Raw genomic sequence first — 15,245 nt, forward strand, 5'->3', positions numbered from 1 at the left:
AATCACTGTCCTAAAGGCAATGAGGTGGCACTGAAGAGTTCTAAGTATGTTAGGATTTGTGATGTTAAAAAAGATCACTGCCTCTGTGTGAAGACTGGCCTGGGGCAGGCAAATTAGAGGCAGGGACACCGCGGGAGTCTGTTGGAATGGTCCAGCGAGAGAGGACAAGGCCTGAGCAGAGGCAGTGGCCGTGGGGATGGAGAGGACGGACGGAGCACACTGGAGACGTCTTTAGAAGGAAGCAGTCACCAGACCTGTGATTGGGGGCAGGTGGGGGGTGAGGGAATGATGCTCAGGTCTCCCGGGGAGCGTGAACCTCCTGCCTATCTAGGGGGCCTCCTGACCTCACCTGGGCCACAGGGATGGCAGGCATCACCCCTCTTCCTGCTGGGCGCCCACAGTCCTCCACCCCAGCTCAGGCTGGCCCCACCTGGAAGTCAGAGAAGCACTGGAGAGGCGGGGGTCTGGGCGGCCAGCTTGCAAAGGAAGGACTATAGGGGACTCTGGCCTTGGGACCCACTGTGGGTGGGGAGAGGGGTCAACGGCTGCCTGATCCCACCTCAGAGGCCGGGCCCCACCCTCTGGGAGCCGGAGAGCCCCAGCTCTGGGCCACAGGCTGCCCCTGGCTCCAGGAACACCCACAATCTTCCCAAATTACAGGGCCAGCCTAGCCCGCTGGCCTCCGGGAAACTGCCCCCTGCAAAGGGCCCACAAATAAATTACTCTAAAAATAGATTGGGGGTGTTCAAGGAGTTGCTGGGCTCGGCATGTGGGGGTGGAGGGAGAGCCCGCCATGGGAGGGTGCCCATCCCACACCCTGCCCCTCCCCAGGCTGTGCCCAAGGCCTCCTTGAGTGACCTCGGAGTTCTTCCCTGTGGCCAGGGCACAGAGGGAAGCTGGGACCTCAGCAACCACAGCCCTGGAGCCACTTAAAACCTCAAGAGATGTCCCTGCCCTCAGGGCTAGGGTGGGGGGGAGGCGGGTGGTACACAGGTCTGTCTCTGCCCCTGGGGAACCTCTAAGACCCTAAGAAGCACCTCACACTTTCTGCACTCAGCACAGCTCTAAGCCCTTGACACATATGAGCTCATTTATTCCTCCCCCAAATTCTACGGGACAGACACCACTATTTTCCCCACTTAATAGATGAGAATATTAAGAAAACCATTCAAGACCATTGTCCTCTGAGGGGAAAGCAATAAGAACCACGACAGTATCAAGAGGACTTTCAGAGGCACAGTGAAAATAGCCAGTGATTATCTTATATAATAAAAGGCCAGCGACCATAACGGGGTAACGACCAGAACGACTGATCGACCAGTCGCTATGAGGTGCATTGACCACCTCTCGGTCCTTCCTCTCCAACCTACAGGCTCTGATCGCTGGACGGCCAATGGGGAACCACGGGGAACTGGGGTGGGTGGCAGTGGGGCAGGACTGGGAACTGGCAAGTGGGTGGAAGGCAGACCTCTTGGTCCCTCCCCCGGCCTGCAGGCTCTGATAGATCGCCAGAGGGCAAATGGGGAACCGGGGTGGGTGTTGGTGGCAGGGTGGGACTGGGGACTGGCAAATGGGTGGAAGGTGTCCCTGATCACAGCCTAGGGGTAGGGACCCTACCTGCACACAATTTCGTGCACTGGGCCTCTAGTCTATAATAATAAAAGTAATATGCTAATTAGACCAGATGACCTTCCGGACGACCTTCCAGACAATCTTCGAGACGACCTTCCAGACTAAGCCGCGGTGCTGTGGAGGCTGAGGCAGAGGCATGGGGGCCAAGCCCCTTGCATGAATTTCATGCATTGGGCCTCTAGTTGATATATATTATGTGCTGGGATTTTTAATCTTGTCCAGAATTCTATGTCAAGCCACAGAGTATCTTCATTTTATAATTGAGGAAACAGAAGACCAGAGAGGTTAAGAAACTTGCCTAAGACCACACAGCAGCCGGTGGAAGCATCAGGATGTTTGGTTCCAAACCCAGTACTCCTTGCAGCCCCCTTGAGGCTGGCAAATGTGGTGGTGGCGAGGGTGTGAAGTTTAGAATCGGTGGGCTTGCTTGCTTCCAAGTCCCTAACCTGCATTTTACTGTTTGTGACTTAAACAACTCAGCTTTCCTAAAGGCTCATTGTCCTTACCAGTCAAATAGGATTATGATAAAAGTGATTCCTTCCTCACCTCTGAGCCGTGAGAAATAAATGAGAACATGAACATGAGAGCACTTGGTAAACTGGAGAGGACTGTAGAAATGTTTACTGCTGTTCCCATTGGTAGATGAAGACCCTGAGGCTCATAGAAGCCAGGAGATGTGTCCATGATCACCCAGCCAGATACCATGGGGCCAGATGGGTTGAGGAAATGCCCAAAGCCATTTCTAGGTGGGCAACAGTCTGGAATTCTCGAATGTTGAACCTGAGAGAAAAGACTCAAAGGGCCCTTTGCTACAAAGCAAGGCAGAGGGAGAGGGGCGCTTTAGAGAACCCTCCCTTCAGTAATAAAAGTGGGCAGCCTCCCTGAGGGGTATTTGTGGGTGCCTCCTCCCAGAGCCTCTGGGAGCCTCAGCCTCCAGTGCCCCTTGTGGCCCTGCAAAAGCTTCCTTCCCTCCTGGGCCTGATGTGCATGTGCTGTCCTGGGCCCTCCCGCCCTTCTTACCTTGGGTGGTGTCCTCCATCTTGATGGGTACCAGGGGGCTCTGGGGTGCAGAGTCACCGCTCAGGGAGTAGCTGTGCTCGGCCTGGATGCCTGGCGTGGGGGAGTCCAGTTCCATGTCCAGTAGAGGGCTCTTCTCATCCAGCACCGGGTCATCAAAGAAGCTGCTGAACAGGTCGTTGGAGAAGTCCTCCATGTTCTCCGCAAAGTGGTCCAGGTGCTCAGGGAAGTGCTAGGGAAGGAGGAGGTGGCAGCTTAGCTTGGGAGAAGGGTACAGACACTGCTGTGGTGGTGCCTTCAGACCTGACATCACCAGCACTGTCCCTGCAATGTCCCCATTACCCTTCCTGCCATCATTAATGCCGCCACCACCAGCACCAGCACCTCCCACCACCCACATCACCTGTGCCAACCATGATCATGTCTATGATCACCAGCACCAGTCATCACATGACCTCCAGCCCCACCTCTGCTGCCATGGCCAGCTTCAATGTCATTATCCTCAAATGTAAGCTGGAGATGGCGTGAAAGGATTCCTGGACCAGGCAACAGGACACAGGGCTCTAGTTTTGGCTCAGTGACCTTGGTCACATCACTTAGATGGCCTGAGTCTGTCTCTAGGTCCACTCTACTTCCTTCAGGGGGGGACTAATTAAAGAGTAACTATGTCTTAGTGACAGCATGGATGGAACTAGGAGGGGTGGGCAAACTTTTTGACTCGAGGGCCACAATGGGTTCTTAAACTGGACCGGAGGGCCGGAATAAAAGCATGGATGGAGTGTTTGTGTGAACTGATATAAATTCAAAGTAAACATCATTACATAAAAGGGTACGGTCTTTTTTTTTTTTAGTTTTATTCATTTCAAATGGGCCAGATCCGGCCCGCGGGCCATAGTTTGCCCACGGCTGAACCAGAGGGTATAGCGCAGTGATGGCGAACCCATGACACGCATGTCAGAGGTGACACGTGAACTTATTTTTTTTGGTTGATTTTTCTTTGTTAAATGGCATTTAAATATATAAAATAAATATCAAAAATATAAGTCTTTGTTTTACTACGGTTGCAAATATCAAAAAATTTCTATCTGTGACACAGCACCAGAGTTAAGTTAGGGTTTTTCAAAATGCTGACACGCCGAGCTCAAAAGGTTCGCCATCACTGGTCTAGAGGATATCATGCTAAGTGACATTAAGCCAGCCAGAGAAAGACAGATACCACATGATTTCACTTATATGTGGAATCTAATGAACACAATAAACAAGCAAACAAAGTAGAAACAGACTCATAGACACAGAGAACAAACTGACAGACGTCAGAGGGGAGGACTGTTGGGGGGGTGGGGGGGGCTGGGTGAAAAAGTTGAAGGAATTAAATGGTATAAATTGGCAGTTGCAGAATAGCCACAAAGATGTAGACTACAGCACAGGGACTATAGTCAACAATACAGAATAACGCTGAATGTAAACTGTCATTGAAAAATAAATTAAAAAAGAAAAGAAACAGAATAACTATGTCTAGGCAGCAAGTTTGCATCCCAGTGGCAGTATTAGCGACGTTTGCGTTACCTTCTGCTGGGGTGCAAGGCCTTCACTTCCCTCATTAGTACAGTCCCCACCTGCCCACACGCCTCCAGAGTCCCCCTTTTCTGAGCCACTCTTTATCCCAAGAGAATAGGCTCTGGAGCCATGTTACTTGGGTTCGAATCCCGGCCTCGGCCTTGGGACTTCTAGCCAGACTCAGTGCCATTCAAACTGCCGGAGTTGACTCGTTAACGGGGTGTGGAATCAATGTGGTAGGTCACGACCAGGATGTAAGGAGAAATAAAACAGAACAAAATAGAGTACAGCATATCAGCGTGCACAGCACCCAGAAAAGTTAAATACGCAGTGTCAGTTTTTACCTCAGTTACGTGTGTGTGTATGCTTGTGGTGATGATGTAAAATACATTTCTTATAAACAAAAAAGCCTGAAAATATTGGTCTCTGTGATCCTGGGGAAGTGCATTCTCCCCTCTCTCTTTAATTTCTTCCTTGGCATAGGGACCTTTGCATGGTTCCTCCCCACCAGGATTAGTGTGAGGATTAAGCAAGTTAATACAGTTGACCCTTGAACAACATGGGTTCCAACTGCACAGGTCCACGATATGTGGACTTTTTTCATCTTGTAATCAGAGGACGTGGCCTTATGATATTGATAAGTACAGTGCTGTCAGTGTATTTTCTCTTCCTTATGCTTTTCTTAAAACATTTTTGTTTCTCTAGCTTACTTTATTGTAAGAATACAGTGTACAATACATATAAAACTATGTGTTAATTGACTGTTTATATTGCTGGTAAAGCTTCTGGTCAGCAGTAGGCTATTAGTCGTTAAGTTTTTGGGGAGTCAAAAGTTATACGTTTTCTGCTGCACAGGGTGGTGCCTCTAACTCCTGTGTTGTTCAAGGGTCATTTATACTTGTAAAGAAACTTAGAACAGTTCCTAGCACATAGTAATTACTCAACAAATGTTACCTCTTATTAATAAAGCACCCAGCAGCTGGTAGATAGTAGGCTTATTTTTCTCTCTCTAAAGGATTGTAAGGCCCTAGCTGGTTTGGCTCAGTGGATAGAGCATTGGCCTGCAACTGAAGGGTCCCTGGTTTGATTCCGGTCAAGAGCACATGCCCAGGTTGTGGGCTCGCTCCCAAGCAGGGGGTGTGCAGGAGGCAGCCGATCAATGATTCTCTCTTATCATTGATGTTTCTATCTCTCCCTCTCCTTTCCTCTCTGAAATCAATAAAAATATATATTTAAAAAAGAATTATAAGTATGTAAGGGGATGTTATTGTTGTTTATTCATTATTTACTGACTGACTTTGCTGGTGGGCTGGTAGAGATGATGGGGGCTTTGCTTCCTGTCCTGGGGCCCCATCTGGTAAAGGGTCAAGGACTGGCTTCTGGGGGGCTGGTTTGCGGTCTGGAGCTGTCTGCTTTTTTCTGGCGTGGACCCCTCGGAGCCCATTCCAATGCAGAGGGATGAGCAGAAAAGCCCCATCTGAGCATAAGGGTCAGGGCCACCAGCATCAGCCTTCAGGGAGCAGGGGATGAACACAAGCTCTGCAGTTGGGTAGACTTCCTTTTGATCCCTCATTCCACTACTTGCTAAGTTACTTTGCTGCTCTGTGCCTCAGTTTCCTCATCTGTTAGGGTCAATAATAATTCCTATCTCATAGTGTTGTTGCTGTCCTGAGAGTCAAATATTTTTAGGTGCTTACTACTCACCTCGAAAGATTATGAGGGCAAAAGGAGTAAATACATATAACACATGTATACATATAACACACATATACACATATGCAGTAAATACATGTAACACTTAGAACAGTGCCTAGTATGTAATTGTTAGCCATTATTATAATGAAAAGCCTGACTCTGGGCCTGAAGGGAGCTGAGCTTGAAGCCCATGGAGGAAGGTGGTTTGGTCTTTCCCCCCAAACAAATTGTGATCAGAGAGCCCAGGGCAAAAGGAGTCCAGAAACCCTACTGACTGAGGAATTCTCTCCTTTCCCAGTTTGCCAGAGCTTATCATTACCATCCAACATTTTGTTGTGCTTCCACATGGGTTATTTTATTCAATCCTCACAATTGCCCAATGGATAGGAAGTTGCATATCTGCATTTGACAGACAGGGAAACTGAGGCCCAGGGAGCCAAGGAGAACTGGGAATCATGCACAGCTCCTCGTTACCCAGTCCTTCCCCAGTTCAGGAACTGCCTGTCTGCCAGACTGTAAACTCCCTGAGGCAGGGTCTATATCTTGTACCCCAGAGGGCAGTGCCAGCAGGTCAGAGGCCTCAGCTGAACAAGTCTCTAAGAATAACTGTGATCCCAGATGAAGACCATTTACAGGGTACAACCTCCCCCAACCACCCATCCAGAACTGTGCTAGCCACACCCTCTGTAGAGTCTGGGCCAGACCAGCTGGGGTCGCTTTGTCCCTTCTCTCTCTCTCTTTTCTCCCCCCTCCCTTCCTCCTCCCCTCCCTCTCTCTCTCCCTCCCTCTCAGGCCTGGTGTGGGGCCCAATGGGAGGGGGTTGTAAAGAGAGGACAGGGCAGTGAGTCAGCTGCTAAGGTATTTCTCCAGCAGCTGCTTCTCAGGCGATAAGGGTTTGCCAAGCTGTCCCTGGGGCCTGGGAGAAGAAAGATGCTCTCTCCAGTCTGGGCTGGGGTCTCGGAAGGCCTGGGCTCCAGGCAGATGAGCCGGGTCCTTCTTGGAGACCCCTTTTGGGGTGCCCATTGGACCCTGCTGAGGGAGCTCAATTGGCCCCCTTTTGTGAGCAGCCCCCACCCCACCTGCTGGAAACAGCAGCCAAGACTCAGCAGGATGGAGCTTCCAGAGAGCGGGAGCCAAGGAGAAGGGGAGGGCGGCCAAGGGGCAGGGTGGGGGTGGAGGACACAGAAAATCCAGCCTTGGCTCAGGGCTTTCTTGTGTGCTGGGCCCACCTCTGGTGGCAACAATGGGCACGTCCCCTCATCCCCAGGCCCACTCTCAGCTCCTGGAAGCGTGCCAGAGGGACTCACTTGAGAGAACTTTGTAGCCACGCTTGTGTCTGGTGCCTGGAGCTCAGTTATGGTTGGTTTATATCGTCAGGTCGGAGGCAGAAAGGGACCCGAGAAAGCTCAAGGTCCACGCCCTCCTCCCCTAACTGCCAATGAAGAAACCGAGATCCAGAGAGGGAGGGCCACCTACCCAGGGCCACACAATGAACTGGTAATGTTGGTGGGTGGGGGGAAGGGAGGGGTTCTTCATAGCTCTGGGCAGACAGGATGTGGGGCGCCTCTCCTTGTTTCCTCTCACTTCTTCTTCGTCTCCTCCCCCTCCCCTTCCCCCTGGGAAGCCCACTCTGGAGATCTCCCCAGCTCCAGCAGCGCCTCTTGTCCCCCGGGGTCACCCAGCTCTCCCTCCGGTTTACACACAGAAAATTCAGGTTTCAGATTATCCGGCGGAATAGATTGGGGGTGGAGGGCAGGAATCTATAAATGGCAGGGGGTCGTGGGTCATAGTTGGGGGGGGTCGGATTCTAACCGGGGTGAGCGTTCTATGGAGGTGCCTTTCCAGGCAACTGGGGTGGGGAGATGGTGGTGGTGGGGGGTGAGAAGCAAGAGAAGGAAATACTGTATTATGATTTGTTTCCCTCCTCGTTCAAGACTTTTTCCTACAGTCGTGCCAATACAAGCTCCTTCTCGGCTGCCACGCGCAGCCAGCGCCGGCCCCACTATTTTGGAGCGGCCCGGGGCTCTCCCCGCGCGCATCCCTCCCCGTGGCTGCAGCCCCTCCCAGAGCGGGTCTCCGGCTCCCGCCCTTTAAATTTAAAGAAAGACGCGGGCCCTGACCGGTTTGGCTCAGTGGATAGAGCGTCAGCCTGCGGACCGAAGGGTCCCAGGTTCGATTCCGGTCAAGGGCATGTGCCTTGGCTGCGGGCACATCCCCAGTAGGGGATGTGCAGGAGGCAGCCGATCGATGTTTCTCTCTCATCCATGTTTCTAACTCTCTATCCCTCTCCCTCCTTTCTGTAAAAAATCAATAAAATTTATAAAAAAAAAATAATAAATAAGGACGCGGATCCTGTGGGCCCCGCGCTCGTGCCGCCCCGGGGAACCCAGCCTGCTCATTGGTGGGCTCCGCGGAGCTCCCGGCCAATGGGAGGAGGCTGCGAGAGCCCTCCTCGGTGGGGGCGGGAGGGGCGGGCGGCGGGCGGCGGGCAGGGCTTGCGCGGAGTGGGGTGCCGGGCTCCAGGGACCGCGCGGACCCGAAGGCAGGGTGCTCTGGTTCTGGCCCTGGTCCCTTTCTGCCCCTGGAGCGGAGGCAGGACCCCTTTGCGCTCTCTCGACCCGAGGAGAGGGGAGTGGGGGGAAATGGAGAGGAAGCGTCTCTTCCGACGGCCCCGGCCGAAGGGGAGGCCAGCCCCCAATTCCTAAGTGTCTGCAGCGTTTCCAGCTCAGTTCCTTATGCCGCGCCTTCAATAATCCTACTCGGGCCCAAGGAAGGGGCAGCCAGGTCGTGGTGCCTGGTGGGGTCAGGGGGACCCTCCTGGGCCGGCAGGAGGACCGTCTGAAGCTCCCCTGTTCCCACCCCTAATTCCTCCATTGGGTCAATGCAGAGAGAGGGAAGCGCTCTGGGGGTGCAGCTGTCTGCAGAGGGTGTGTGTGGGAGAAGGGTCTCCCCGGACCCAGGCAGCCTCAGAGCGCCCCCTGCCCCTGGTTTCTGCCCCTTCCCTGACCCAGGCCGATTCAGTCTGTGCTTCGGGAAAAGAGGGAGGAGACCAGCGTGGGTCAGGCTGAGCTGTGGGATAAGGAGAGGGGGGAACCCCGAGCCCGGACATTCCTTCCGAGAGAGTGAGCTCTGGGGAGAGAGGGGGAGGAGCGTCTTCTTATATTTCCCTTTCCCTTTCCCCACAGGCCGGGCCCCCACTCTCCGGCCCCCATACACACACTGACCCATACATTCCAGGACGCTTACTTGCCTGGTGGTCACTAGAAAATTGCCCCCATTTCAGGCTGAAGGGCCATCAGTCTGAGTCACCGCTCTGTCCAGAGTATGTATATGTGTGTGGGGCAGGGTCAAGAGAGAGCAGGGAAGGGCTTAGCAGAGGGGAGATGGGCCCCTGGGTTGTCAGTCAGCCCCCACCCCCTCTCCTTAAGCCTCACCATCCAGGCATTGGGGGTTGCCTTTTCAGACCTGGACTTGAAGGCAGTCCTGTGAAGGGGAAAGGCCCTGGACTCAGACTCAGGAGACCCCAGGGACAGGTAGTGTTTCCTCCTCAGGCCTCAGTGTCCCATTCGTTGTATCTGTGCTCCTATTGGGGCTCCTCAGAAAGTGGGTTCCTTTTCTCTCCTGGCCTCTCCCAGGACTGAGAAGGGATGGAGCCAGTTCTCCCTGTCCCAGGAGGTGGCCTCTCTCTGAGTCTTCCTGGCAGGGCATGGGATTAAGGGGAGCACACTGTTCCAACCTCCAACCTCACCCCCCATCCCCACAGGCCCAGGGCAGGCGGCTGCTGAGGTTTCATATTTTCCCCCTGCTGAACTATTCACCACAGAGCCCAAGTCCACATAAGCAGAAATACTTCTGTGTGTGTATGGGTGGTGGACACACACACACACACACACACACACACACTCCTGTGCACGTGCTATACAGATATGGGCTGTGAGGTTCCTATTTACACAGGGAAACACTATCCAATGTAAGATCTACCCTCTGGACACATTTAGGCAGTTCCGTATACAGCCTGGCACAGGGGTATTGCATGTCCACTAGTCAGCTGACACGGGCAGGCGCTAACAGGCCCAATGAGGACACAGTCCTCAGATGTGACCAGACAGAAAGACTCCCATATGTGCACACACGGGCAGTCACCCCAGACAAAGTCACAGATGCGGCCATGCACACCCTCACATGAGCAAACGCAACATCTCACACGACCACAGAACTAAATGCTGACTGTGCCAAGCCACGTGCCTGAGATGACTGAGTCATGTGACTCTCAGCAAGGGAGATTTGGTAGTCCCAGGCTCCTCTGGGGCAACACGGGGATTGAGGTTTTCTGGGCATGTGCACTAGAGAAAGGAAGGGACAGAGGAAAGGGCAGGCTGGCACCCACCGGAGGCTGCTTCTGTGCAGGGCAGGGTCCTGGGGAGTGGTACATTCTTTCTAGCCCCCAGCTCTGTTAGCCTGGCCCTCCAGTTCCCCCTCCTGACACTGGGCAGGACATGGGTCCTCAGGAAAGTGGAGCCTTAGCCTGCAGATTCCCGACCAGCCCCTGGCATCTTCTGACGAGGCAGCCCATGAGCTGTGGCCCAACCCTGGGGAAGGTGCCAGGTACTGTCTGGGCAGGAGGAAGTGATGGCAGTGAGTGCTGCCGCCCAGGGCTGGGATTAGCTGTGACTGGCACCACTAATGGCACAGCAGCCCACGGTCTGGCTGCCGGAGATGTTGGGCCATAGTCAGTGGCCAGAGGAGCCCTGCGGGACAGCTCAGGACACTGGAGTTAAGTGCCAGGGCTGGTACTGGGGGCCGCTAGAGAATAGAGGCATCTAATCACATTCATTTATTCATCACATGCATTTGTTCAGTATTTACTGAGTACCTACTCTGTGCCTAGACCTGTGGATGCAGAGATGAACAAAGCCCAGGTCCTGCTTGGAAAAGACTTTCTCACCAGTGGTGTGACTACCCCATTTATGGAGGTAGGTCAAGGTTTGAACTCTGCTCTGTCTCCAGAGCATTCTCCACCTTGCATCAAGAGGGATTTTCAACACCAATATGACTGTGAGACTCCTCTGCTCATTCATTATCCACTGGTGACTCCCTACTGCCCTTAGGATAGTTTCCCAGTTCCTTAGTGTAGCTCGAAATGCTTTAGCCAGGTTGCCTCTAAACTGTGTCTTGCTGTGTCCAATTCTCATCTGTATCGCCAAAGCCTCCCATTGGTCCCAGCACATGGTAGATGCGTTCGCTGAGTGACTGCCTGACTGAACCAGTGGGTGAATGAAGGAATGTGCCAGTGATCTAACGGACGGAGGCCTTTTTTTCTGCAGCTGAGCCTCCAGGAATGACTGCCTGGAATTCCACTCTGATGCCAGCTTGCTCCTGCTCCAGGCAGAGTTTCCATGCGCCTGGACTCCTTCCCTGGGCTCCTCCCTATTGGGTTGTTCTTCCTCAAGGCCTTTTTGTTCTTAAGCCACAGCCAGACCAGCTACCTGGGGACCACAGCCCCCTACTCAGAGCTGGAAGAGCTGTCCCAGGCGTAGGCCAGGCCAAAGAGTATAAACAGAGCCCAGTGGCCAACCGGCTGAGCTGCTCTCCCGGCCCCTGGCCAGCTGGAAGGCCCTCCTGGGCTGGAACCTGCCACCCAGCTCTGGCTGGAATTCCCTTGGCCTCTTCCCTCTCCTCAGCACACTCAGCATTCGGCCTTTGGCTTCCTCAGCATCCCAGCCTGTCTGAGTTGTCCTCAGGTTTTATTTTTGGAAGAAGCTGCATCCTCTCTCCTTATTTACTCCTTCCTTCAGGGAAGGTGTGGGACCCCTGGGCTCGGCTGGGGATCAGGCTGTGGTTCCAGATCCTGGGGTCTGGCCCTCTCTGGGGCTCCAAGGGAGGGGACCTCCAAAGGCTCCTGACCCATCTGATGCTTCACAGCCAGAGGCCTCTGCCCTCCTCCCCCCACCCAGTGTGTGACTAATGCCTCCCCTGCCCTTCTTGAAGAGTGCCACGATAGCCAAAAGAAACAATTACAACTGCAGAGCTGAAAGAAATTCTGGCATCATTAGATCCCTCTCTTATTTGCAGAGGCAGAGTAGTACAATGGTCATGAGCAAGGGAAGCAGACAGACCTGGTCCGCATCCTGGCTCTGGTACTTGCTGAGCAGCCTTGCGCAAGTTACTTAAGCTCTCTGAGCCTCCATGCCAGCTGTAAAATAGGGGTAATTCTATCTACCCCACCAGGTTGCTGTGAGGATGAAATAACCGCTGTGAAGAGCTTTATAAAATGTGGGACACGGAGAAGGCTCGCATTTAACGGAGCTGTTATTATTACAGAGAGGGAAACTGAGAGTTCAAGGTAAGCCGCCATTTCCAGAGTCTTTCCTCTGTCTCATCCTCCTTCCAAGAAGGGAGGGGGCTGGCATCAGCCCAAAGAAGGAACCTCCTTGAGTCAGTCCCCTGGGCAACCCCCTGGGTCTTCAGCGTCTGCCTTCTACCACCAGTCCAGGCCCTCTGCTGGGGCAGGCATTTCTTCCATGGCCCCACAGGCCTCTTGCTTGCTCACTGAGGGCCAGGGGTCAGGGCAGGAGACCCCAGCACTCAGCCCCTAGGCCAGTGGGACTCTGAGAGGAGGGGGGAATGCTGGGTCCTGACATCACAGAGCAGAGAAGCTGGAGCCACAGCCGTGAGGGCCAGCTGGGGCCCTTCCAGCACGTCCAGATGTCTCAGGAATGTGCTGAGCTGGGAACTACCTCCCTCCTTCCCTCGCCACCCCCCACCCCTCATCCCCTCATACGCTTGCTCAAGCTCTGCCTTCACCCCACCCCCTTCCTCTTTCATCTCTCTCTGGGAGGGCCTCTGGCCCACTGTCCTCTGGTCCAGTCTACAGTCTAGCTTCCTCTCAAGACCACTGAAGGGGGTCACTGAATGCAGGAGCCCTTCTCCTTCTGCAGACCCTATGGGCTGACCATGTGGGGGTGGGGGAGATGGGAGCCTGAGCGAAGGGAGGGGAAAGTTCTGGGCAGATAGTACATGCCAGATCCCAAATGTGGAACTGATTTACAGCCCTGGGGGAGAAAGGGGTGAAGGCTTTGGGGCAGCAGAGGGCAGGGCTGGACTTCCTCTCGGGGAGGATGACAAAAGGGGCTCAGGGCATCTTGTCCCAGCTGATGGGTGGGAAGGCCAAGGAGGTGAGGTGCCAGGTTGGGCTGGGCTCAGGAGGACTCAGATCCTTCTAGTCCCCTGGGGCCAAGAGGGACATGCTTTGCCTGATAATGGAGGCTCCTGAACTGTAGGAGGGGTGGGGGAACCCCATTAGTGTCCCAGGGTTAAGCCAGGAGGAAGGACATGGTTGAGCCTAGGGTTGTCAGCATGAAGAGGGACAGCCTGTCCTGCTGCAAGGGTGTGTTTACCTTAGACTCCCCAGGTCAGCCTGTCCCCAGCACTGGGGATGAAAGAGCCAGAAGGGGACTGGTACTCCTGGCCCAGTGCGAGAGTCACATCAGGGCAGAGGGTGGAAGGAGGAGAGAAGGGACCTGGGATCAGCTGCTGCCTTGGGCTGCTCTGGGTTTGGGAAGGGCCCACAATTCTGTCCCCTCTGGGAGAGGGTCCTTCCTCATCTGGACAGGCTGACAGCTGACATCCCTCCAATGGACTCCCAGCACTGAGGCAGTTCAGTCAGCACTGGGACCACCACTGTGTCTAGCTCAGAACGATCACTGGCTCCCTCCCGCCTACAGATAACACCCCCAGCTCCTAAGCACCGCATTCCACTTACCAGATAGCTGGAGCCACTCATCTTTGTCTTCCCTCCAGCCTAGTTGGATGACTGTTTCCAGTTCCTTGAAACTGCTGTGAGCTCCATTGTTGCAGGATCTTTGCTTGCACCATTCCTTGTGCCTGGAATGCCTTTGCCCTTTGTCTCTTCATTCCAACTCCTATCATCCTTTAAGTCCTAATGCAAATGCTGCTTCCTCCAGGAAGCCTTCCTTGATCACCCAGCTGGAAGAGTCCTCTCCCGCTTGTACCAACGAATCACTTATAGACTGTTAGGTCACTGGCTGATATCATGCCTTGAACTCCAGTTATGCACAATGGGGCCCATCTCTCTTTCTAAACTTGAACCTCCTTGAAGGTAGAATCTAGGATGGAGTTCATCCTTAAACGCTCTGCAGGGCCTCACACAGTGCTCATCATACAGTATGCCTAATAGTAATGATAATAACAGCCTATATTTATGTCCCAGGAACTGTTTTAGCTCCTTCTATGCAGTATCTATCTCATTAAAGTTTCAGAAGATAAGGTCGGTACTATTAGTATCCCCATTTAATGGCTGAGAAAACTGAGGCATTGAGAAGTAGCTTACTCAGGTTCATTCAGGTCAGAGTTTGAGCCAGGATTTGAAACCAAGCTCTGATTGCAGAGCTTACGCTCTTAAGCACACACAACAACACTAGTTGTTGAAGGAACGATTGATTTCTTGCTGCCCTATCCCAAATATAGTACTAGATACAAATATGGGCCCTCCACTCCATGTATTGGGTGTTCACTGGGGCCTTGGTTTTGCTCACCACTGGCCACCCTCTCCTTATTCCCCCAAAACACAGGCTCGGCATCTTTTGGCTTTGCCCCAAAAAGCCTTCCAGCTCCAGAGAGGTCAGACACATCAGAAAATAAAATCCCTATGCTCGGGGTCAGCACAGGGATGGAGAAGGTAAGACATTCCTCCAAGGGCTGTCCAGTGCTGGGGACCTTCCGTTCAGGCAACAACAGCAATAATCAGAAAAGCAGCAGCAACAGCTATTGTTTACAGAGGATTTACTACATGCCAGGCACTGTGCTAGGCATTCTCCAAAAGTTATCTAATCGGATCTTCACAAGAAACCTGTGTTCTATGGTCATCCCTCCTTTATGGATGAGGAACATAAGCTGGGAGAGGTGTAGGCACCTGTCAGGCTCACACAAATGACAAACAGTGAGAACTAGAATTTGCTCCCAGGTTTGAATAGCTAAAGGCAGCCGTTAACGGCTCCTCAGGGCTTGTTGAGGTACCTGCCATCTCTCCTGTGGACTAGCTGTCTGGTCAAGTTGGGTCTGGGAGTAGGCACCTCATCTCAGGAGATTCTTGATCAGAATCTGCCCAGAGTGGAGTGGATTCATGGTCTACTGCTCACCTCTTCCCCAGATTCATGGGTGGTCTTTTAAAAATATATTTACAAATACTTTAAGCAATAAAACAATAAAAAGAAAAGAAAAGAAAAAATATATATTTACAAATATATTATTGATTTCAGAGAGGAAGGGAGAGGGAGAGAGAAACACCAATGATGAAAGAGAATCATTGATCAGCTGCCTCCTGC

The 15,245-nt window shown here is 53.0% G+C and overlaps 1 protein-coding gene across 1 annotated transcript in view; it reads right to left on the minus strand.

Moving 5' to 3' along the window:
* CREB3L1 (cAMP responsive element binding protein 3 like 1) overlaps positions 1-15,245 on the minus strand; it is a 36,134-nt gene that overhangs the window by 13,444 nt on the left and 7,445 nt on the right. Inside the window, exon 2 of the mRNA XM_036326073.1 lies at positions 2,653-2,881. Within this exon, the coding sequence (XP_036181966.1) occupies positions 2,653-2,881 (229 nt within the window). The remainder of the gene's footprint in view (positions 1-2,652; positions 2,882-15,245) is intronic.

Source organism: Myotis myotis, unplaced genomic scaffold, assembly GCF_014108235.1.
Source record: "Myotis myotis isolate mMyoMyo1 unplaced genomic scaffold, mMyoMyo1.p scaffold_m19_p_10, whole genome shotgun sequence".
NCBI lineage: Eukaryota > Metazoa > Chordata > Mammalia > Chiroptera > Vespertilionidae > Myotis > Myotis myotis.